The 24221-nt window shown below is 44.0% G+C and overlaps 1 protein-coding gene across 1 annotated transcript in view; it reads right to left on the reverse strand.

The window, feature by feature from the left end:
• Positions 1-24221, reverse strand: part of GALNT18 (polypeptide N-acetylgalactosaminyltransferase 18) — a 440243-nt gene that overhangs the window by 213307 nt on the left and 202715 nt on the right. Inside the window, exons 3-4 of the mRNA XM_007956750.1 lie at positions 6634-6800; positions 6488-6503 (exon numbers count right to left, since the gene is read on the reverse strand). Of these exons, the coding sequence (XP_007954941.1) occupies positions 6488-6503; positions 6634-6800 (183 nt within the window). The remainder of the gene's footprint in view (positions 1-6487; positions 6504-6633; positions 6801-24221) is intronic.

The raw sequence follows: 24221 nt of genomic DNA on the forward strand, positions 1-24221 counted from the left end.
ACTTGACGGCACATAACAACAACAACAAGGACTTTGGCTTCCAGGATGTCTAGAGAGCCTTGGCTGAAGAAAGCCAATGATCAACTACTCCTTTCCTGTGTCTTTGGAAACAGAGACCTGATCTCAAAGCAAAGGTGGTGGCATAGGAGGGTTTGGGGAAGACAAGGCACTAGTACACACAGATCCTTGTAATAAACTCCTAGGAAGGAGGTTTAGTAAGGGAGAAACCCTGACAGCTCTCTAAAAACTAACTACCATCGAATCAACTCCATTGAGCCAAAATATGACCTTGAGTATATCCCACCTGAATTTAGAGACCATGTGAAGAACAGAATAGATTTGACACAATGAACATCAGTGATTGAAGACCAGACGAGTTGCAGGATGATATAAAGAATATCATACATGAAGAAAGCAAAAGGGCATTAAAAAGACAGGAAAGGAAGAAAAGACCAAAATGGATGTCGGAAGAGATTCTGAAACTTGCTCTTGAACAGAGAAGTTAAAGCAAAAGGAAGAAATGTTGAAATAAGGGAGCTGAACAGAAGACTTCAAAGAGTGGCTGGAGAAGACAAAGTAAAGTATTATAATGAAATGTGCAAAGACCTAGAGTTACAAAACCAAAAGAGAAGAACACTCTCAGTATTTCTCAAGCTGAAAGAAGTGAAGAAAAAAATTCAATCTTCAAATTGCAATATTCTGTGGGCAAAATATTGAACAATGCAGGAAGCATCACAAGAAGATGGAAGGAATACACATAGTCACTGTATCAAAAATAATTAGTTGATGTTCAATCATTTCTGGAGATAGCATGTGATCAAGAACCAATGGTACTGAAGGAAGAAATCCAAGCTGCACTGAAGGAATTCGTGAAAAACGAGGCTCCAGGAATTGAAGGAATAACCATTGAGATGTTTCAACAAATGAGTGCAGCTCTGAAGGTGCTTACTCATCTATGCCAGGAAATTTGGAAGACAGCTACCTGGGCAATTGACTGGAAGAGATCCATATTTGTGCCCATTCCCAAGAAAAGTGATACAACACAAAGAGAAAATTATTGAATGGTATTAATATCACACGCAAATAAAATTTTGCTGAAGATAATTCAAAAGCAGTTGTGGCAGTAAATTGACAGGGAACTTCCAGAAAAGCAAGCTGGATTCAGAAGAGGATGTGGAATGAGGGATATCATTGCTGATGTCAGATGGATCCTAGCTGAAAGCAAAGAATACCAGAAAGATGTCTACCTGTGTTTTATTGATGATGCAAAGGCATTCAACTGTGTGGATCATTACAAATCATGGGTAACATTGAGAAGAACAGGAATTCCAGAACACTTGATTGTGCTCATGAGGAACCTGTACATAGTACAAGAGGCTGTCCTTTGAACAGAACAAAGGGATACTGAGTGGTTTAAAATCAGGAAGAGTGTATCATGTTTGTATCTTTTTACCATACTTATTCAATCTGTTTACTGAGCAAATAATTGGAGATGCTGGACTTTATGAAGAAGAACATGGCATCAGAATTGAGGGAAGACTCATTTCTGCAGCATGCAGATGACACAATCTTGCTTGCTGAAAGCAAAAAGGGCATGAAGTACTTACTGATGAAGATTAAAGACTACAGTCTTCAGTATGGATTAAACCTCAACATAAAGAAAACAAAAATCCTCACAACTGGACAAGTAAGCAACATCATGATAAATGGAGAAAAGATTGAAGTTGTCAAAGATTTCATTTTACTTGGGTCCACAATCAACACTCATGAAAGCAGCAGTCAAGAAATCAGACACCATATTGCACTAGGCAAATGTGCTGCAAAAGACCTGATTAAAGTGCTGAAGAACAAAGATGTCACTTTGAAGACTAAGGTGTGCCTAATCCAAACCATGATATTTTCAATCTCCTTATATGCATGTGAAAGATGGACAATGAATAAGGAAAACTGAAGAACAGATGCCTTTGCATTGTGGTGCTGGTGAAGAATACTGAAAATACCATGGACTGCTGAAAGAATGAGCAAATTTATCCTGGAAGAAGTGCAGCCAGAATGCTCCTTAGAAGCAAGAATGGCCAGACTTTGTTTCACCTACATGCCAGAAGGGACCGTTCTCTGGAGAAGGATATCATGCTTGGTAAAGTGGAGAGTCAGAGAAAAAAGGGAAGACCCTCAATGAGATGGACTGACACAGTGGCTGCCACGTGGGGCTTAAACATAGCAAGAATTGTGAGGATGGTGCAGGATCAGGCAGTGTTTCGTTCTGTTGTACACAGGGTTGCTTAGTCAGAAATGACTCAATGGCACCAAACAACAACAACAACAACAACAACAACACCCCCGTGTGTGTCAGTGTAGAACTGTGGTTTATAGGATTTTTCAGAAGTAGATCACCAGGCCTGTCTTCCAGCACCTCTGGGTGGACCAAACCTCCATCATTCTAGTCAGCAGCCTAGGGTGCATCACCCAGGTACTCTAATACCTCCCTCCTCCTGCTTAATTTAGAATTTCAATACCAAAATCCCTCCCATCATGCATTATCTCACTTAAGCCTCCAAGCTACAGTTGAGGTAGGAATTAAACATCCCAATTTTATAGACAAGAAAAATAAGGTTCACAGAGGTTAAGCACACACAGCTAGGAGGAAGCAAGGAAGAGCTAGAACTGAAAAGCTAGCCTAATGCCAAACCCTGGGCTCTTTCCACCAAAGTACACTATTTCAGGAAGGAGAGAAAACCAAAGTCATGCCTTTAAACAGTGGCTACATGTGAGCTGAAGGAGCTCTGGTAGCATAGTGCCTAATGCACTTGACTGCTAACCAGAAGGCTGGTGCTTCAAACCCACCAGCCACTCCTCGGAAGGAAGGTTGGGCAATCTACTTCTGTAGTGATACTGCCTCAGAAACCCACGGAGGGGTCACTATGAGTCGGGTCCGACTCAACGGCACACAACAACGACACACATGAGCTACCATCATCATCATTGTTATTGTTGTCATTTTCATTACAGACTTTTTAACTCAATGCACCCTTAGCACCTTGCAGCTTACATGAAACTTTCTTATCCACTATCTCATGTTCTCCTTAAAGATTCTGTTAGGCAGGGAGGCTGTGGTAGGACCTAATGTTCCCACAGAGCAGGTAAAAAAATCAAAGCCCAAAGCCCCAGCCAGAAAGTGGCAGAACTGAGACTGGAAGCCAAGCCCTACTCTATTATGTTTCTCCCTTATTTTATATTTATCTGCAGAACACGTCAAGGTGGGGACGAAATCTGATCCATTGTTCTCTTTATACCCTGAGCCAGGCTGGGTCCTTGATGAATGGATGAATGTTTGTTGAACTGAATTGGCCTGACTTGCAACAAGTGAAAGTCCTGTGCTCAGTGAGATGATACCTAAGACAAGGAGCCCTCAAGAAAGAGCCTGCCTCCCTCTGTCAGGCTGAGCCAGTCTGAAGTGTCCTTCAGCTGTGTTTTAAGGCCAAAGATGGTTTATTTTCTCTAAGAACCACAGCCTCAAGTGTCTGTGGCTTATTCTCGAGAGCTTGGCTCCGGCTGGGTGCCTTGAGTTAAAATGCCATCTCCCTGTTCCCTTCTGCACAGGGGTACTCATTGAGCTCCAGGCCCCTTCCCATCATGTAACCCCCACCAGCCCTGCCTTCCCTGGGTGCTGGGACTCAACCCTAATGCTCCTTTTGCCTCTCAGCACCCATCACCAAGCCCTCCTCATTGTCAACAGTTTCTCCAGTCCCCCATCAGTTATTCTGTCTGAATGGTAGAAAGACAGGTCCTTCTTTCCAGAGGCAACTCGTTTCTATTCTCAGAATCTCTCCTCTCTTCAGTGGCCCTGCTCCAAACACTGGCCTCCAGTGTCCACTTCCCTCATCACCACTGTTACCAACTAGATCACTAGAAGTGAGGCCTGGGTCCTCAAATTTCTTAAAACCTCCCCCAGCCATTCTAATGTGCAGTTAGTGCTTGAGAATAGCCTGTTTTTTGAAAAAGAGAGAAACAGAACAAAGCAAAATACAATGGAATTGAATAACATAGAACAGAATATAATAGAAAATATCAGAGTGTGTTACACATTGTAAAGCTGAGCCTCACTTCTAAAGTCGTGTTTCAATCATGTGCGTGTACAGGTTATAAGTAGGTGTATCATCCAAGATCATAATAAAAATGTGTTTGTTGCTGTGGATTATGTAAAAAAAAATTATATAAAAACAGTTCTCCAGCTTCTGCTTTAGCTCATAATTCTCCTCTACAGTCAAAAATCTCTCAAAAAATCATCTGCCCTCATGGCCTGCTTCTCATCTTCATCTGACTCCTGCAGCCTAACCCTGAGCATCCCATCAAAGCTGCTTGCAGAAGTTACTACATCCTCTTCCCAGGGCCCTAGCCATTCCACCTACCAGTGGGTTTGGACAGATACATGCATCTCTTAGTGAGGAGATTCTCTGTCCGTGGAGTCTGTGTTGTTCTCCAGGCTGCTCCTCTCTAGCCCTCACCAGCCGCTTCTCTTCCTTTGATTCCTAAATGTCTTACACTCAGCATTCTCTCAAGCAACTGTTTTCTGTTCTGTTTTTCTTTTCATACCCTCACCTCCTAGTCAATGCTTCAAATCGTTCCATGCACAAGATGCCAAATCCACCTTCCCCCCAGTTTGCTCTCTTGAGGCCCCATCCTGTAGCTAGCTTGCTGTGGGCCACAACAATGGAAATAAGGTGTGGCTAAGAGGGGCGGGTAATACCAACAGCGTTCAATTCAAGTCATACGTTGTATCACTATAGGCGGGTGAGGCAAGCAAGGGAGGGCTTCTCATCCACACTTTACAGAGCAAGAAGCTGAGACTCTGAGTGGTTGAGGGACATTTCTCTGGTCACTTATCCAGTAATGGGAGAGAAGGTCCTAGAACCCATGACTTCAGTCCAGAGTTTTTCCCTTTTACACTATGTATGGAAAACTTGACGTGCACAAATATCAGACTTCTCCCTTTTTCTATATGGATTAAAGACAAAATTACAGCTTTAAGGACATGATCAAGTTCTCACTATGGGGAAGAAGTGAAGGGCTCCAAGACATCTTCCTCTAGTGCTTCATTTTCTTTGCTCTTTCTTTATGTGAGGAAATGTAGCAGAATGGGGCCTAGGGATGCCTCTTTCTCAGAGGGTGTCTTCTTTGGAAGGATGGTTCTTCATCCTTGCCAGTTACAATTTAACAGGTGAAAGGGACCCTAGCTGGCCTGGGTGGGAACCATGGGTAGAGTGCACAGGGCAGGCTAATCATGCTGTCCTTGTGTTAGCCCTGGGGAAATGAGTTGTTTTTTTGTTTGTTTGTTTATTTGTTTGTTTTTCTATATACATTCGTCACTTGGGAACCAAACAAGGTAATAGTAGGTAGTGGTGAGAGACATGGGAGTTGAGTCCCTTCTCATTGCCTTCACAATACACAACCACCTTTAAAACCATTCATGCATAATTGCTGCCACACTTGATGCTTTTCTTTCCTGCACATTGTGGAACTGTAACAGTCAAATTAATCTTAAGCACTGCCCTCCAGAAAACTCTAAACTCTCCATCATAGCACTGTTCCTATACTTCTAACTACATGATGATAAAATAAAAAAGAAACCATGTTTATTGAGATTAAATGTATTTCAATTATCTGATTTGTTTTGACTTTAATTGATAACAAAACACAAATTGCCCATTTGAACTTCTGATTACAGCAGCTGATTCACTGGGGAATTTTCTCCCAGACACAGAGAGTTTTAAAGATAACAAGAAACCAGTGATCCCATGAGCCAATAGCCCAGCAGACTATTTAAAAAAAAATCATGCATTATCAGAATCATATACATATAAAAGATACTGCCAAGAATACTGGTTTTTAAATTGTTTCAATACACGTTTTCTAAGTGTGGAAGATGTAATAGGGGTAGTATATGTACAGGGAATTTCTGGTATTGATGGAATTAGCTGGTAGTGGCTGAAAAAGGGGAGATAATGATGTGAAGTCTTCAATAAGGAGTTTGTAGGTCACCCAGAGGCCTGGTTGAGACAGAACAGAGAGCAGGTACTCCAGTATAGAGACTAGATATTCAACAGCTCCATTGCTGTTATCGAATTACACACCTACTACCATCCCCACTGTTTACACCACTCCAACTACTACCACCACTTGCACCATCAACTCTTTACCATCATCACCACCATTAGAATGACATCAATCAACAACCTTCCAGGGCAGAGGGCAAGGGTCATCATTTATGCTAAAATGAAACAATGCTTCTCAGAAAGTCATTAGAAATATTCCCTGTGTACATGGTGGAGGTGGAGGTCAGAGTTCTGTTTTATTTTTTTATCTTATTGCACTGCAGCAGAATGTTGAAGAAAGTGGCTGCCCAGTAAAGAAAAGCTTGTGGAGCAGGCCCCTCTGGGTTGCAGAGAGGGTGCAATTACAGTAATGAACCTTCCAGAGCAGCACTCACCATGAATATCTTGTCTCTGAGGAGACATCCCAGAGAAAGAGTGGCCACAAAGAGCCTTGAGAAAATAATGCTGAACAGAAGCTGAACCTTCTGCTCAGATGTCAGCCATGGAGCATAGGGCTAGGCCAGGGAGCTTGGGCACTCACCGTTACTGCTGTTATCATCCACCAGGATGATCTCCTTGAGTAGGTGTGAAGGCGTGCGTTCAATGGCAGAGTGGATGGAGCGCAGCAACACGGAGAGAGCTTCATTGACAAAGATGAACACAATGCTCACCTCTGGCAGACTGTCAGGGAATGAGAGGTTGCGGCACCTGGAATTAAGAACAGCCAGACTCAGATCTGACAGTGACTCGGCCAGGTGCTGGTCTACCTAAGTCCTGGTTCTAGTTTTGCTGGAGGGCTGAGTCCACATTCTTCTCAGGGCCTCTTTTCTGACACAATTAAGACAAACCTTATGTATGTGGAAAATAGGCCCAACACCACGAAACCAGCCTGCCCTACCACAGAGTCTGAATCTGTTCCTGACTATCCCAGCAAACTCTACCTCTAACCCTAACTCAAACCGAACAGGTGGTAGGCTGAGTCTTGCTTACTTTGGACATCAAGAAAGATCAATTGCTAGAAAAGGATCTAATTTTTGGTTGAAGATCAGCAAAAATGAGAGAAATCCTGAATGAAATCGATTGGCACAATAGCCCCAATGGACTCAAACATACCAATGATCATAAACATGGCACAGGGTGATGTTACGCTCTGTTACACATAGGTTGCCATGAGTCAGAGCTCATTGGATATCAATGAAAACACCAACAATCCCAGCTGGACAGTTGTACCATAAGGGCTTAGTATGGTGCCTGGGACCTAGTGGGTACTCACTGAGTACTTCCTGAAAGAATGATCAACTCTTCCAAACCAGTTCGGATAGAAAACGCAACCAAAGGGAAGTCTTAGTATTTCCAACATGGCAGCTAATACCTAGGTGAGCGCAATATTTAGATGACCAGCCAGAGGAGAGAAATGTCTCCTCCCTAAAACTCCTACTATAGATTCCACCTTCTTCACTGTGGAAGGCACACTGCCTGTGGCCTTTCCCTACCCCCTCCTTCAGGTATCATGAGCATCTAGCCTCCAGAACCAGGTGGAAACTAGAGCCAGAGTCTTAGCATAATTATAGGATGGAAGGAGTTGGCAGCTACTAAGTCCAGTCTCATTTGGTCAGAACACTAAAAACACTAAGATGAGAACACTAAGGCTCAGGGAGATTGCATCCCCACCTACAGCTGCACTACAGGTCAGCTGCCAAGCTAGAATCCAAACTCTGGTCTTCTGAGATCTACACCAGTGTTCTTCCCTGAAGAAGAAATGCCGTGGGAAATGCCATTTTCCTCTAGCTCCACTGAAAGCCTGATGCAATTTGGAGGTCTCTTATTTAAAGGACAAGAGGCAAAATTGTAGAAGAATGCATCAAATCCCCATGTGAAGAGGAACACAAACCCTGAAATCAGACTTTGTAAAGAAGCCAGACGTAAGAAGTCCATGGCTCCTGAGGGCTTGTCTACTACCTTCCGCTGCAAGCATAGTCACCGTGAGCAGAAAACCATTTCTGGTATCCTTCCTTGTCTGAAACTAAATGATATTCCAGAAGGCACCGGCTCCCACGTTCAATATAGTTGAATAAGAGGACAGAACAACAATTATATGGTCAAGTCAGCCCCTTCCCAGGCATCTGTCTCAGGCTTAGACAGGAGCCTGCCCACTCCCACTACCTGTCACTGAAGACCCCAAGGTTTCAGGCCTGGGGACCATGTTCCACTGCCCCAAAGTGAGAGGTGCAGTCCAGTTAGAGGATATAACAATGAGCATAATAGCACAGGGCTTCTGCTCATCAGTAATTAAAGTGTGTGCAGGAAAGGAATGGGCCTGCTTTTCCTTAATGAGGAAGGCTGCAGGATAACCAGCACTGAGCAATTTGGAGAAATCACTGTGGGGCCCCAGCCTGCTTAAGAGCATGAGATTAATAAACTAAAATCACTGTCTCTATGGTTACCAGAAATTTACAGAAACTTCTCCCATTCTATTTCCAATGCTCCTTCTCTCTCACCAAAGGGGGATGGGGAAGAGAAAGAGTTCAGTCTTTTCCCAGATCTGCTTCATATTTTAAATTTTTAATAAACCTGGCAAGTTAACAGATTGGTGTAGAATTCATTCATTCTTGTATTTATTAATGGAAAAAATATTTTATCGGCTTACTCTACGAGGCAGGTGCTGTGTGAGGCATTGAGGGTTCAGCAAAAGTGGACCTAGTCCCTGTCTTCAGGGGGCTTCTGCTTTGGCAGGGGAAATAGATAAACATGGACAAATGGTACAACATAATGTAAGTGCTAAGATGAAATGTACCAGTGGGTAAGAGGGCACTGTGATGTGGGATAGCTGGTCTAGAAGGTGTGGTCAGGGGAGGCCTTTTTGAGGAAGTGTTTTTATCAGAAATCTAACTGACACACAAAAGTTAACTGTGCAAAGGTCCTGTGGGGCCAAGAGAATAGCACCTATGGCTGGAAAAGGGGAATGGAGGGACACGGCTTATTTAACTGCAGTACAAGGAGGAAGGGGACAGGTGAAGGGGAAGGAATTTATAGAAGGAGAAAGGTTGGGATGTCATCTTTAAGTTTTTTCATTGTTGTTGCTGTTATAAATGTGATTTTTATAACAGCAATTATAATATGTGTGGTTGACAGTCAAATAATTCCTTCTGGCTGGTATTTATTTAGCTATCATGACCACCAGCTGGGCTTTCCTTATTGTTAGGTGCCACTGAATTAGTTTCAAGTCTAGTGACCCCATGTTACAGAGTAGAACTGCCCCACAAGGTTTCCTAGGTTGTAATCTTTAAAGAAACAGGTCACCAGGCCTTTCTCCCATGGAGCTGCTGAATGGGTTTGAACTGCCAACCTTTCCATTAGCAGCCAAGCACTTAATGGTTTGTGTTACCAGGACTCCCTGGACATAGAGAAATGACCAATGTAAGTAGTGAACACCCAACCTCCTTGCTCATCATATTTTAAAATAATACCCTACATGATCAAACTAACAGCATGTCATATTTACTTCCCTTTTATAAATGTATAATGAGCAGCTTCAAATGAGGTCAGTATATCGGTGCATGTCTTCTGTCCTCCCCACTAAGCTTCATCAGCAATGGAGACTGTCTCTTGCTCATTTTCACGCATTCTTAGGGGTGTTCTTGGAGTTCTCAGAGCCTCACAGTCCAGATATCCAGGTTGTTCCTAGGAGTGTTGGGGGTTAACTGCTTTCTCCTACTCTCTTCCCTTTTTCATTCTGAATATAATTGGTGGTGGTGGGAGCCATTGAGTTGATTTCAGCTCATAGTGACCCCATGTGACAGAGTAGAACGGTCCCATAGTGTTTTCTAGGCTGTAACCTGCATGGGAGCAGATTACCAAGTATTTCTTCCATGGAGCTGCTGGGGGGATTCAAACTGCCAACCTTTCAGTTAGCAGCTAGGCGCTTAAGCGGTGCACCACCAGGACTCCTTTCCCCTTCCCTACGTGACCAATTTTAATCTCTCCCCTTAATGGCCATGCCAGTTTGATAGTTTCAACTGCCACACTGCCTCCGAGCCTTTCACCAATCAGAATTGAAATGTTAGGTTCATTTTACATATTAAACTGCTGTGGTGGCATAGTGCCTAAGGCATTTGACTGCTAACCAGAAGGCTGGCAGTTCAAATCCACCAGCCACTCCTCGGGGGGAAGATGGGTCAATTTACTTCCATAAAGATACCACCTCGGAAGGGGTAGCTATGAGTCACGACTCAACGGCAGTGAGTTTGGTTTGGTTTAATCACTATTTTCATATACAATACACTTTAAAGTGCAAGGTTTTTTAATATGAAAATTCTTTTGCGCATGACAGAACACCTATTATTTGTATCAGATTTGTATTTGTTTATGTCTGTCTACTTCTGTTATCATGTAAGCTCCTGAGAGCAGGAGCTTTGTTTTGCTATTGTGCTACCCCCTAACCTTAGAACAGAGCCTGGCACACAGTAGGCACTGAATAAATATTTTTAAAATTAAACAAGGTTACGGGTTTGTTAATTTTATCCAAGATCTAAATTTTACATGCAGGTCACTGAATTAGAATGTTCCTTTCTCTTAAAATCTTCCTCTCTCTGAAGGAGAGTCCTTCTAGAAGTTTCTTCCTCTTCTGTCCTTCTTCTGCCCCTGAAATTATGGCCCAATTTCTCCTATTCTGTTTCCAGAAGCTCCTTATCTCCTTATACCAGTAATTAAATGATCCCTCCAGGCCACTTAAATTCTTCTTTCCTTCCTCTTCTCTCCTAGGAGCCCACAGGTCCCTCCCAGCTACAGCCACATTGCTGAAGTCCTCTTTCTCTACATCACAGGGCACCTCCTTCACCTTTCAGTTTTCCTAAAGTGGATCTGGGTGAGCAGGAGAGATGATGGATGGGCAGAACAAGAGACACCAGGCAGGACAGTTTCTAGGGAAAGAGCATGGGAGGGCAGACAAGCTGCTACTCCCAGCTCTGCTTCTCTTGTTGTTTGACCATGGGCATGTCACTTCACCTCCTTTATTGCCTTGGCCATAGAATAAAAAAATTAGAAGAACCGATCATGTAGATTTTGTCTTTCTAAAAATTTCTGTATCTTTTATCTTACACATGGTGAATAGAAGACATCTTACTAAAGAATTTGCAAACTTTCCCTCCCTCCTAAGGAGCACCAACAAATGCCTCTTACCACCATCCCAAATAGACAGGATGGGCAACTTGGCCTGGTTTACCCAGAAATTTCCTAGTTTTAGCACTGAAAGACCCATGGCCGAGGAACCTCTTCAGTTCCAAGCAAACTGGGACAGTCACCCTACAACTAGACCACACTTCTTAAGGGCAGGTCTTACTCACTACTATGTACCCACTGCTCTGCACCAAGTAACAAACAAACAACAAAAAAAACAGACTCACTGCTAGTGAGTCTATTGCGACTCATAGCAACCCCTCCTTGGGTTTCTGAGGTGGTATCTCTACGGAAGTAGATTGCCTGATCTTCCTTCCGAGGAGAGGCTGGTGGGTTTGAAATGCCAGCCTTCTGGTTAGCAGTCACATGCCTTAGGCAGTACACCACCAGAGCTCCCACTGCTCTGCACAAAAGAAAACCACAAATGCCCTGCCGTCAAGTCAGATCTGACTCACAGCAACCGTCCTTGGGTTTCTGAGGTGGTGTCATTACAGAAGTAGATTGCCCAGGCTTCCTTCTGAGACTGCTCTACACAGCACCTTGTAATTAGCAAGAAATCAATCAGTATTTGTTGAAGAAATGGATACATGCCTTTTAAATTCCCATACACACAGATGGAGAAATGACCCATGATTATGTGTGTTTATGTGGTATGTGTGCGTATTGGGGAGGAGTTACAAAGAAAGGGCAAAGAGAGCATGTCAGGCAAGGTGCTTTGTTTACATACCTGCTATCAGATACTATCAGATCCAGTCAGATACAGAAGACTGAGGCCTTCAAAAAGGCCAAATCCAGGAGCAAACACAGAAGACAATTTCCCTGAACTCCAGCCTACCACTTCAGCTCCAGTGCCCAGCCACCTGCTTTGTCTCTCAACCCAGCACTAACCTCCGTGCACTGCAGAGATGTTCTCACCCGGCACCTGATCCTGCAGGATCTGGCCAACCACACACTATGCTCCACCCTGACCATGCTCTCTCTGAACTTGCCCTTCTCACTTGCCATGGAGGTCTGCCTCTGACTCCCACCCCTCCTCTCACTTCTCCAGAGAAGGGCAGGAGACACGAAAGCCTGAGGAACAACACAAGTGTAACTTGTTAGCTGCCTTCAAGTTGGCCCAACTCATGGCGACCCCATGCACAATGGGAGGAAACACTGCCTGGTCCTGTGCCATCTGCATGATTGGTTGCAGACTGGACTGTTGTTATCCATAGGGTTTTCACTGGCTGATTTTCAGAAATAGATCACCATGACTTTCTCCCCTGTCTGTCTTACTCTGGAAGCTCTGCTGACACCTGTTCAGCATGATAGCAACATGTAAGCCTCTACTGACAGGTGGGTGGTAGCTGCACATGAGGGGCATTGGCTGGGAATGGAACCTGAGTCTTCCACAAGGAGGGTGAGAATCCTATCATGGAACCACCAAATGCTCCCATAAGTGTATAGCCTTCGAGCGTGTAAGCTCCTTGAGAACACCTAACTGTACAAAGCTGGCTCCTTACTCATTTTGAAAAGAAGCACATTCTTCTGTAAAATTCAGCCATAAAAGTTCCCTTTTTACTTTTATTCTTGTTCAAAGTTAAGCCATTTTCCACTAGAGATAAAAACAAGGCATTTCTGAGCGAGGAGTAATACGGCTGAGTAATAAGCCGGAATTGATGGTCCTGATAAACTCAACTTTATCGATTTCAGCACATGCAAGGAAATGCGAGGATGAGAAGTCACGTAGGGAGCCTCTCAACAGAGTTCCCCCAAGACTGTTTTGTTTATGAGGCAAATTTATATCAAGAGCTTCAATGCCATTACCTGTGAGAGGTAGGGAAATGGGAGGAGTAAGTGCTTCCAACAGAGGCTCCTGGCCACCAGATAATACCCACCACAGCAGCCAATGTCATCTGCTGCACTGGACACCTCCACATTGGGCTGGTGGATTCTTCCCTCCCATTAACCTCAGCAGATGCAGAAGGTCCTAGTCCATGAGAACAGATGCTTCACTGAAGGTAGGGAAGGGCATTAAGACCTCTTCCAGAGTGACAATCAAAGTGGAAAGTGAACTGGAATGTGTTTGCCAGAACACATTGGAAACAGGGTCCAACTACTGCAGGGCTCTAGGGTAGAGAGGAGGGACCCATCTGGACAGAGCAAGTGAGAAGGTGATACTCTCAGGTAACCACTTCCCTTACAGGAAGAGTCATTCAGGCCACTCTTTCTCCCCAGACTTCTTCCAGAGAAGCCTTCCCCTGCAGCCATAGTTCAGGTGCACCATTAGCTATCTGCAGCACAAACCCTGGGAGACAACCTGGCCCTAGGATCAGCACTATCCTCTTGTCCCTCTCCCAGCCACCAATTTCCTTACTCCAGCTTCCACCCTCCACCTGCACCCACAGGACTCATTTGATCCTCTTCTGGTTTCACTTAGGTGGACAGCTGGCTTCTTCAGAGCTTTCCAGCTTAGGTGGACACTCAGTCCTGCCAGCGTCCCATCTGCTAGACTTAATGAAACTAGCGGATGAGAGCACTGCTGGGATTCCCACAAGACATGAGGACAGTCAAGATTTTCACTCCCGTGGCTGGTGTCTCTGTCCCCAAACCTCTGGCTCACTACCCGCACTGCCCAGGATACTTAGAATCCATGCAGAATACTTAGACAAATAATAATAATAATAATTACCTTTTATTGAGTGCTTATGATGTGCCATAAATCATGCTAATAAATGTAGAGACATTTTCACTCCTTATTTTCCCATTTTACTTCTTCCTACAATCCTGTGTGATAAACTTTATTATCCCCAGTTTCCAGATGAGGAAAATAGGGCTAAGGTGATACTTTATCAGCCAGGGCTTAAATCTGGGCTAATTTGACTCCAAAGCTTTGGTCATATCCCCCTGCTAAATGGCGGTCTCTACACTTCCTTCCATCCCCACCCAGAGATCCATCTGAGAAGACAGTGGTGTTGTGTTCCTGAGATCTAAGAGACTTGGTGAGAAGGCCAAAATGGAAGAGTTGTTTCCGGACTGCCAGTTCTGTATGAAGAATGGAGATGATGCAGTCTGTATATTAGAATAACATGGACCAATAAGACAAAACACAATGGAGAACACAAAGCCTAAACTTGTCTCCCAGTTACATTATCGTCTTTGAGATAAACAATCCATGTGGTTCCTTGTATAAAGGTTGCTATGTTTTCTGCCATGTGGTCTCACAATTTGGTCCAAGATAGGACAAGAGACTGATTCCTGACCCAAAAGAGCTCTGCTCAGTTGGAGCTTGTAATATTGATCATCAACTTATCAAGGCCTTTCTTTTGGAGAATTTGAATGTGAGATGCTCTAAGAAGGAGGTAAACAGAAGGTTGCAAAGTAGAAATGATGGACTAAGAAGCAGAACATTGTTAGTGAGTGAACTACAGACATTGAGAGTCACCTTCAGAGACATAGCAGATATTGAGCAAAGAGGCTGGTAGACCAGACCCCTTCCAGGACACCCTGCACCACGCTGCCCTCTTCTCAAGCCTGGCTGTGTGGACTTTTTTTCCTGTGCTTCCCCACATTCCTGCATCAGCTACAATGAACTCCAGCCACCTGCAGTCATCTGAGTAGTTCAGTTCCTTACTCACTGAGAGCACATACACAACACAGCATAGAAGGTCTCATCTCACCTCCTAGGCAGGAATCAGATTCCCTGTGAGATCCTCATGGTCTCCTCCACTTTGCTTTCATGCCATTTATATGGTACTTTAGCATAGTTTTTATGTGGTTGTTTAATAAATGTCAGTGTCCACACTAGACTGCAAGCTGCATGAGGTTAGGACAATGTTTGTTTTGCTCACTAAGGTATCCCTAGTGTCTAGCACCATGTCCAGCATAGAGTAGACACTCAGAAAGCATTTGATGATGGAATTAATGAACAAGTGCAAAAGTATTTGAGCAAATCAACAGTAGAACGCATTCAGGTTCACTGAATGCTCTGAGTGGGAATTCCACCAGGAACTCTTAAAATTGAAATCATTAGGTTGTACATTTACTCCATGCCCGACCAGAACAATAAAGCCGGATTATCCAATAAGCCAGAGGGTGGAGGAGGGGAACACTGAAGCCAGCAGCTCCAGCCTGGCATGTTACTACAATGGTGCAGATGTGAAGGGGACAGTGAATATCTGGGAACTATGAATTTTAAGAGTGTGCAAGGCATGAGAAATGGGCCAAACCTGAACAGAATTTGGTACAGGAATCACTGATGAGTAAGCTACTAAGCAGATATGATTATCAAAATGTTCAGTTTTTATCCAGAGGCAGAAGTGCAACAAACACCTTTTTGGTGACTCTACCAATTTACAGAAAGGAATTGCTATATAAAATTCAGATTGTAAGTAGGACTAAAGGGAAAAGCATCATTTAAAATGTAACCAATTGACAGGAAGCAGGAGGACCATTTGTTTCTAAAGCATCTTATTAGAAATCTGGGGAAAACAGGATCCCTGGGGCTAAAGGGACACTGCTCAGGAACCAAGAGTCAGGTGGTGCCCTGGTGAGAAAGCCACACAGGGACTGGGTGTCTCCACATGGGAGGCTTGCTGGTGGGTAGTTCAGGTTCATGGCAACTAGAGTTGAGGAATGTGGGGCAGAAGAGATAAGCTGGGGCAGGGAAAAGTAGGTCTCATAGATTGGAAAAAGGAAGACAAGCATCTCTGCTCTCTGGCTGAGGACTCAGTCACAGAGGCCCACACCTCCAGGATGGTGAGAAATTGCTCTCCTGGGACCTCGAGTCTCTGCTGATCTCCCTGACCATGGATCCTCTGCTCTATCCTGCAGTGCCTGCTGGGCCCTGCCCTCACCTACTACTGGGACAGATGCCAGGTTCAATGCCCAGTCCACGTACCTCTAGCTTCTCTCCTGCATGATGCATCCTCAGATACTTAAAGTCATGATTGCGTCCCCCACAAGTCATTTTTTTTTTTTTTTACAAGTCAGAAATCCAGATAACAAAGTCACTAAAAGTTAAATATCCATTAACCATGTGCTATGAGTTTTGGTGGAGTAGTGCCTAAGGTTATAACTGCTAACCAGAAAGTCTGGCAGTTCAAATCCACCAGCCACTCCTCTGAAGGAAGGTTGGGCAATCTACTTCCGTAGCGATACCGCCTCAGAAACCCAAGGAGGGGTTGCTATGAGTTGGATCCGACTCGATGGCAATGAGTTGTTTTTTTTTTTTTCTTTCTTTTTTAGGTAATGTTCTACCATTGCTGATAGTTGATTCAGACTCATAACAACCCCATAGGACAGAGTAGAATTGCCCATACAGTTTCCAAGGCTGTAAATCTTTATGGAAACAGACCACCACATCTTTCTGCCATAGAGAAGTTGATGGGTTTCAACCACCAAACTTTTGGTTAGCAGCTAAGCACTTTAACCATTGCACCACCAGAGCTTCCTGGTAATGTTCTAAGAGCTCTCTCTATATTACATATTCAATCCTCACATTACAGTCTCTGATTGACAGATAGAAAATCAAAGCATAGAGAGGATAAGTAACTGGAAGTAATCCAGCTTACCAGTAAGAGACCTGACCTTGGAACTGAGGGAAGTGGGTTTAACTGCTGCTCTATAACCTAAGCAGAAACTCCATCTGCTTTTCATATTACCCTGTTTATCTCCTGGATTGTTCTCTAGTATGTTTATACTCCATTTTCTCCATATCCCTTAGGATGCAGTTCTGCATCTGTGATCTGAATAGCAGAGAAGAACAAAACTATCACCTCCCTCTTTTGATACATTATATCTCTATTAATACAACCTATGATTCCATTAGTTTTAAGAGCAACACATTAAACTGTTGGCCTATAATGAAGTTACCACTATCTAAGAACCAGAAGTATTTTCTCAAAATGTTTTAGTTAGGACATATTTTCCCTAACTGTCTTTGTATAGCTAGCATTTTCAGGGCAATAGCAGAATAGTTACTAGGGATATTTATTTCACCACTTTGTCCTGAGGTTGTCCTCATGGGAGATACATATTCCACAGACCAGACTAGTAAATACTTTTTAGGTAGGTCTTCTCTGCAGAGCCAGAATTCCAAATTATAAAAGCTCACCTGTGCAAAAAGTACCACCTGTGGGAATTTGGACAAATTTATTAATCTCATGAATATTCAGTATTCTCTTATACAAAATGGAAATAATTAAAACTACCTCAGAGACACTAGAGGATAAGGCTAAATGAGAAAATGCATATAAAGCAGTTTGCATGGTGCCTGGCACACAGTAAGCAAGCTAGGGTGGCTCTAGTAAATTATCAGCCCATGATGGTCTAACTGCTCCACCTAGAGCCATCTTCCTTCTCCCCCACAATCCTAGATCTGCCCCCAGGACCAGCTATTAATCTGTGGGACCCAGTGCAAAAAGTAAAAGATAGGACAGTTATTTAAACATTAAGTATTTCAAGATGGCAACAGTGGACCATTAAACTAAGCATGGGGCCCTGAGCTTCTATATAGTTGCACACTGTATTAGTTTCCTTTTGCTGCTGTAACAAATTACTACACACTTAATAATGAAAACAATGCAAACATATTATCTTCCAGTTCTGGACATCGGAGGTCCAAAATAGGTCTCACTGGGGCTAGAATCAAGAAGCTGTAGTGGTGTAGTGCCTAAGGCATTTGACTGCTAACCATGAAGGTGGCCACTCTGCACAAGGAGTACTGGGCAATCTACTTCCGTAAAGATTGACCACCTTGGAAACCCGAAGAGGGTCACTGAGTCCGAATCAACTTGATGGCAGTGAACTTGGTTTTTTGGGGGTTTGGGTCTAAAATCAAGGTATCAGCATGGATGCATTCCTTTCTAGAGGTTCTAAGGGAGAATCCATTTTCTTGCTTTTTCTAGCTTTTAGAGGCAATACACATTCTTTGGCTCATGGTCTCCTATCATTGTCAAAGCCAGCAATAGCTGACCAAGTTTTTCTCACAATGCCATCTCCCTAGTTTTGACTCTTTTGTCTTCTTCTTCCACATTTAAAAGTCCATTGTGATTACATTGGGTCCAAGGATAATTTCCTTGTCTGAAAGTCGGCTGTTCAGCAACCTCAATTTCCCCTTGCCATGTAACATAACATAATCACAGGTTCCAGGAATTAGGACATAGACATTTTGTGAGTGGCCTTTATTCTGCCTGCCATACATACCCATGAAACCAACCCCTTTGGCTCCCAAAGTTCAGAGATCTCAGAGTCTGTCTAGTGTCTGTACCACTAAAACAATCTTGATCACCTAGACCCCAGGCCCTTCCAATCCTGCTGCACAAAACTCTGGCCACACAGAGTTGGCAGCAAGTGTTCATGGCCATCTTGGATAAACCCTAACCTAATCTTGGTGATAACCAGTGTCCCTGGCTCCTGGCTGCATTTTTTCTCCATTGTAACTGTGTCCTGCTCCTTTCCACTTTGATGTTCATACAGGATCTCTCCAGCTTGGAGTCCATCTGAGGCTGCAGAAAATAGTCCTTTATCAGCCCCTCATGCCTCAGTCCCAGGCCACTGGCCAGCCTGAGAGCCAGCCCACCCTATTCCCTAGAAGGGAGGGTCATGGACCTCAGGAGACATTGCAGAAAAAGGTAAAGTCATTACTAACAAAGCTCAGGAGCCTCCGAAGATCTGCTAGCAAAAGGCATAGAGCAGCACCTGCCGCAGGCTCTGCCCTTTGCTGCCTTGGAGGTAGGCCATAGAGTTGCCATGGCAACATGAAAGCCCTGAAGCCTGAGGCTGGGTGCCCCCCTTCTTCTATTCAGATCCACAATGCCCTCTAGGGTACTCACCCCTTAGACCTTCCCAGGCCTCCTGTTTGGAAATAACTACTGCAATTTGCAGGAAAGAATGTCACATGAACCCATTGCTGTGGAACTAGTGATCACCCATACCCACTGGGATGGAAGTCCTCCTTTACCTTCCAACCCTGCCTTTTCTGCTTCAATCTGGAGAGCTTGTCTTACCCACTCAGCATCCTCCTTCCCTACCAACTCACGACCCATCTTCTCAGTGACCTAAAGTTGTCTCTTCCACCCTCCCTCGTCTCTCTCAGGCACAAGACTTCCCTGATTTCATTCTTGCACCTTCATTTTTTTTTTTTTTTAAATCAATGTTTCATTGACATGCAATGAAATACACAGATCTTAACTGTACAGGGTATATACACTGTGACAAACGTATACATCCATGTAGTCCATCCCCAAATCAAGACTTCTTTTCTTCTTTTTGCCCTTTGGAGGGTGTTTTAGAGGAAGACTTGGACCCTGGGAGGCAGAAGGAGGAGAACAGAGAAAAATCACTGGCACTTTTACAGCCTGTAGCTAGGGAGCGAAGGATGGAGCAAAGTCCAGCCAGGCGGAGTTGCAGCTTTTCTTCCATTCAACTGGAAGCCAGTGTTGTCCCAACACAGGAAGCAAGCAAGGAACCCTGCCCCAGATCCAGCAAAGGCCTCTCGTGGGGTGAGGTCTGTGGGAATCACCAAAGGAGGCCACAATGTCCTGTCTCCCCTGGGTCTTGCTCCCGGGATCACTGAGGGGCCTGCTTTGCTCCTATTACACCGACTTAAGGAGGATTGATGACATCTTGATTTCTTCAAGGAGTCCCTGGGTGACATAAATGGTTAAGCACTTGGCTATTACCTAAAATGTCAGAAGTTCAAATTCTCCCAAAGTCACCTGAAGGAAAGGTCTGGTGATCTACTTCCAAATGTCACAGCCATTGCAAACCCCAAGGAACACATTTCTACTCTGACACACATGGGATCGCCATGAGACAGGACTAACCCCATGGCAACAGATTGTGTTTGTTTGTTTCTTTCTTTCTCCAAAGGCTAAGAATGCCGGTGCTCTGAAGTCTTTCTGCTCTGAACAAACAGCCCAGACGAGGATGAATAAACTTCTGTACTTCCTGTTCTCCTGTCCTTTCCTTCCCAGGGGAGGACTATCAAAATCAGTAAAAGGAAGCTCCTTACAAATGCCACCTTCCCAGTCCTGCCTCTCTGCCACAGAGGCCACAGAGGGCCAGGGCTTCCCAGGGCCATCAGGTCTGCCCCTGCCTTACTGGAAGCCTTCATGGAGGATTCTCTCAAACAGGGGCCAAGAGATCATCAGCACAACTCCTGTCACCTGCCTTGCTCTCCTACCCCTTTCCATTCTGGAGCCATACTACAGTGTAAATTCCATAAGGTTTTCTCTCTGATGCTGTCTTGGTGCCTGACACACAATAGGTGCTCACTGATCTTTGCGGGATGAACTAAACAGATGAGCCCTTGCAACTAATTAGGAAGAAAGCCCTGGTCATCTACTTTGAAAAATCAGCCAATGCAAACTCTATGGATCACAATGGTCCGATCCATAACTGTTTATGGCGGTGGTGCAGGACTGGGCAGTGTTTCCTCTTGTTGTGCAGGAGGATGTCATGATTGGAGGGCTGACTTGAGAGCAGCTAACAACAGCAAGCAGTAGGACAAGCTGTTTTTCTTTTGGTTATTTATTGTCGTGTCTCAGCTTGATGTCAAGGTGGCTCAGATTAAATCTTTCAGCTTCAAGAAGGAAGGAGATAAGAAGGTGATGGAAGGGAAGATGGGGCAAGATTCTGAACACCCACCTCTGGCCCAGGAATGAAGCCAAGCTTAACATTGAGGTGAGAACTTAGAAGAACAAAGAATACAAAAAGTATAGTGGAAAATCCAAGGAACCACCCTCCTTGAGGGCAAAAGTCTCCAAGAGCAAATAGGAATTAACAAGAGGAAAAGGCAAAGGGCTCAGGCTTGAGCAAGATCCATGGGCATGACTCTTCTGGAGACTCTTGTGAGCATGGGGCTCAACAAGATGCAACCCCCCCACACACACACCTTGATCCAATTCCAGTATTAGCCATAGCTGAAGCATCACTGTGAGTCTTGATAGTGTGTTTGATGTTTACTAATAAAAACAATCTTGCCATCTAGGTACAATGATGCATCTCTCCTCATCCAGAGCAAAGAAGAATGAAGAAAACCAAAGATTCATGGAAACAATTAGTCCTAGTGACTGGTACACCACGCGATCTGCAGCCTATACAACTATGAGACCAGAAGATCTAGATGGTGCCTGGCTACCACTGTCAACCACTCGGAAGGGGATCTATGTAGGAGATTCTGGGTAGAGAGGGAGAACAATGTGGAAGAAAACTCAAAATCATTTGCAAAAAAAAAGGGGAGGGGACAATTTTGCTGGTCCTATAGAGCCTGGTGGAACCACTGAGACTATGGCCCCTAGCTGCCCTTCAGGTCTGGAATTGAACCCACACCTGTGGCTTCCAGCCAAACAAAAGACAGGCATAGGAGTTGAACACTTACCTGAGATAGATACACTCCTCTTGAAGAGAACAATCATGGGAGAAAGAAAGGCTATTTATGCACAGGGAGACAGTTCAGGGGGCAGGAGTGCATGGAGGGATGGACACAGGGAAGAGGTAACTATTGGGAGGAAGTGGGAGGAGAGCTGTTGCATTGTGGTAAATTGTAGTCAATGTCATGAGACAAAGTGTATGTGAACTGCTGTATGGAAAGTGAATTTGCTCTCTAAATTTTCACCCAAATAACGATTAAAAAAAAAAAATCTTTCCAACACTGACAGAGAGATTTTCCTCCCTCCCACACTGGTCAGCAAATGTCCAGTGCTATATGTTGTGAATAGCCACAACAAAGGGCTCAGTATACACTACTGATAAACCTTTGATCATGAAGATGGCACAGGACCAGGCAACATTTTGTTCACAAATCACAGCCAACTTGACAGCAACTGATAACAAATACATTGTTAAGACAGACTCTCCCTCCTTCCCCCACGAGAGTGACACATGATGACACCTCAAGGCAGTATATTATAATGGTTACAAGCACAAATTCAATTGCCACACCACTTGGGTTCAAATCTCAGCTCTGCAACTTGACCCTGAACAGGTTATATAATCTCTCTGTGCCTTAGTTTCCTCTTCTGTAACATGGAGACCTACTTCAGAGGTATGAGGTGTCAAAGAGTTAATATAAAGAAAAATACCAAGCACACGCCTAAAAGAAGCTCATGCTAGATAAATGTTTGACAGTGTAATTTGAAATAAGGATGCTAGGAAAGATATTGCAAAGATGTTTCCAAAATGAGTTAATTAGGATGAACCAAAAAACAAACTTGTTACAAGGCAGGAATGCTTTTTAATAAAATTAAAAACAAAGAGAGGCATTGTTTTACCTAAGCATGCACTTGTTGTGAATGGCCCACTGACTTGGATTGAATTGTGTTCCCAAAATTATGTGTCAATTTGGTTAGGCCAGGATTTCAAGTATTACTTTGGTTGTCCTCCATTTTGTAATCTGATGTAATTATCACCTATTTTGTGGTGCGTTGTAAACCCTATCCTCTATATGTTAAAGGAGAAGCTCTGGTGGCACAGTGCTTAAAGCATTCGACTATAAACCAGAAGGTTGGAGGTTCAAATCCACTAGCCACTCTGTGGAAGGAAGATGGGGTGATCTACTTCAGTAAAGATTTACCACCTTGGAAACCCAATGGGAGTCACTATGACTTGGCATCAACTCGATGGCAGTGGGATATGTTAATGAAGCAGGATTATTGTAGGATGTATCTTGAGGCACCACTTTATAAATGACACTCTTACTAAGTCACACCCTTCCCCAAGTCCCACCCTTACTTAAGTTGCATCCTTTCTCAAGACACATCCTTGCTTGAGCCACACCTCTTATCTTACAAGAGATCAAAGGAGCAGAGGGGAGAGGAACCTCACTACTTTGGAGGTCTAGCCTCCTAAACAGTGAGAAAATGAACGAATGTTTGTTAAAGCCATCCACTTGGGTTACTTCTGTTATAGCAGTACTAGATAACTAAGACACCATCAATAGCTCTGCAGTCTTGGGTGTGTGTGTCTGGAACTTGAGCAGGAACAAAGCTAGACAGAGCTTTCCAAATACATATGCACAAATTAAACAAAGAGAAACTGCTCTTCATCAAAGCTACTTGCTAATCCAGGACCCAGAAGGCCCAGCTCTGCCTTTTACCAGTGACGTTAATCCTTTGCACCTCAGTTTTTCTGTCTATAACAGGGGTTGAGAGAAGTTGCTTTGCCCCCAGGGAGATGTAGAAGCTCCATAAACTGCAAAGCTCCTTGCAGATGGTGGGTCTTTCTATTATAATTTTTCCTCCTCTCCAGCAGCTCGTGTGAAACTGCAGATTTCTGTCTATGTGGAGCCCTCCCGGAGCCCCTGGGTGGTGTAAATGGTTAACACACTTGGCTTCTAAATACAATGTTGGACGTTTGAGTCCACACAGAGGTGCCTGGGAAGAAAAGGCTGGCAGCCTACTTCTGAAAAATCGGTCCTTGAAAACCCTCTAGAGGACAGTTCTACTCTGACATACATGGGGTCGCCATAAGTAGAGACTGATTTGAGGACAAATGAGTTTTTTAGAATCCTCCAGGGACCCTTTTCTTGAGTAAACTTGGGAAGTTCACGTTGGGCTTTCCTCCTAAAATACACTTCCTTAGGAGTGTGCATTCCAAGGAACCCTGCCTGTCTGAGCCTCCACCCTCCAACTTCCTATCTGTCTTTCTCACGCTGGAATCAAACTCAAAGGGAATCTTTCTGGAGGAAGGGTGAAGGGGCTTCCAGCCTCAGCTCTCTGCCAGCATTACACACAGGCAGAACAAACATAGCTGTGGGTCAATGGCAAAGGTCAGCACTTTGCTACTTGAGATAAAGGGTCAGGACTCAGCTCAGCTACTTATCCAACTGTGTAACCTCAGAGACCTCAGATCTAACATGTACTCTTTCTGAGCCTCAGTTAATGAGCCATTTTTCAGAAGAAGCTATTTCCTTTTCTACATCATTGCCATGCCCAAATGTTGTTGTGTTGTCGAGTCGCTTCCGACTCATAG

Source organism: Orycteropus afer, unplaced genomic scaffold, assembly GCF_000298275.1.
Source record: "Orycteropus afer afer isolate SDZICR_OR568_19922 unplaced genomic scaffold, OryAfe1.0 scaffold00014, whole genome shotgun sequence".
In the NCBI taxonomy this organism is placed as follows: Eukaryota; Metazoa; Chordata; class Mammalia; order Tubulidentata; family Orycteropodidae; genus Orycteropus; species Orycteropus afer.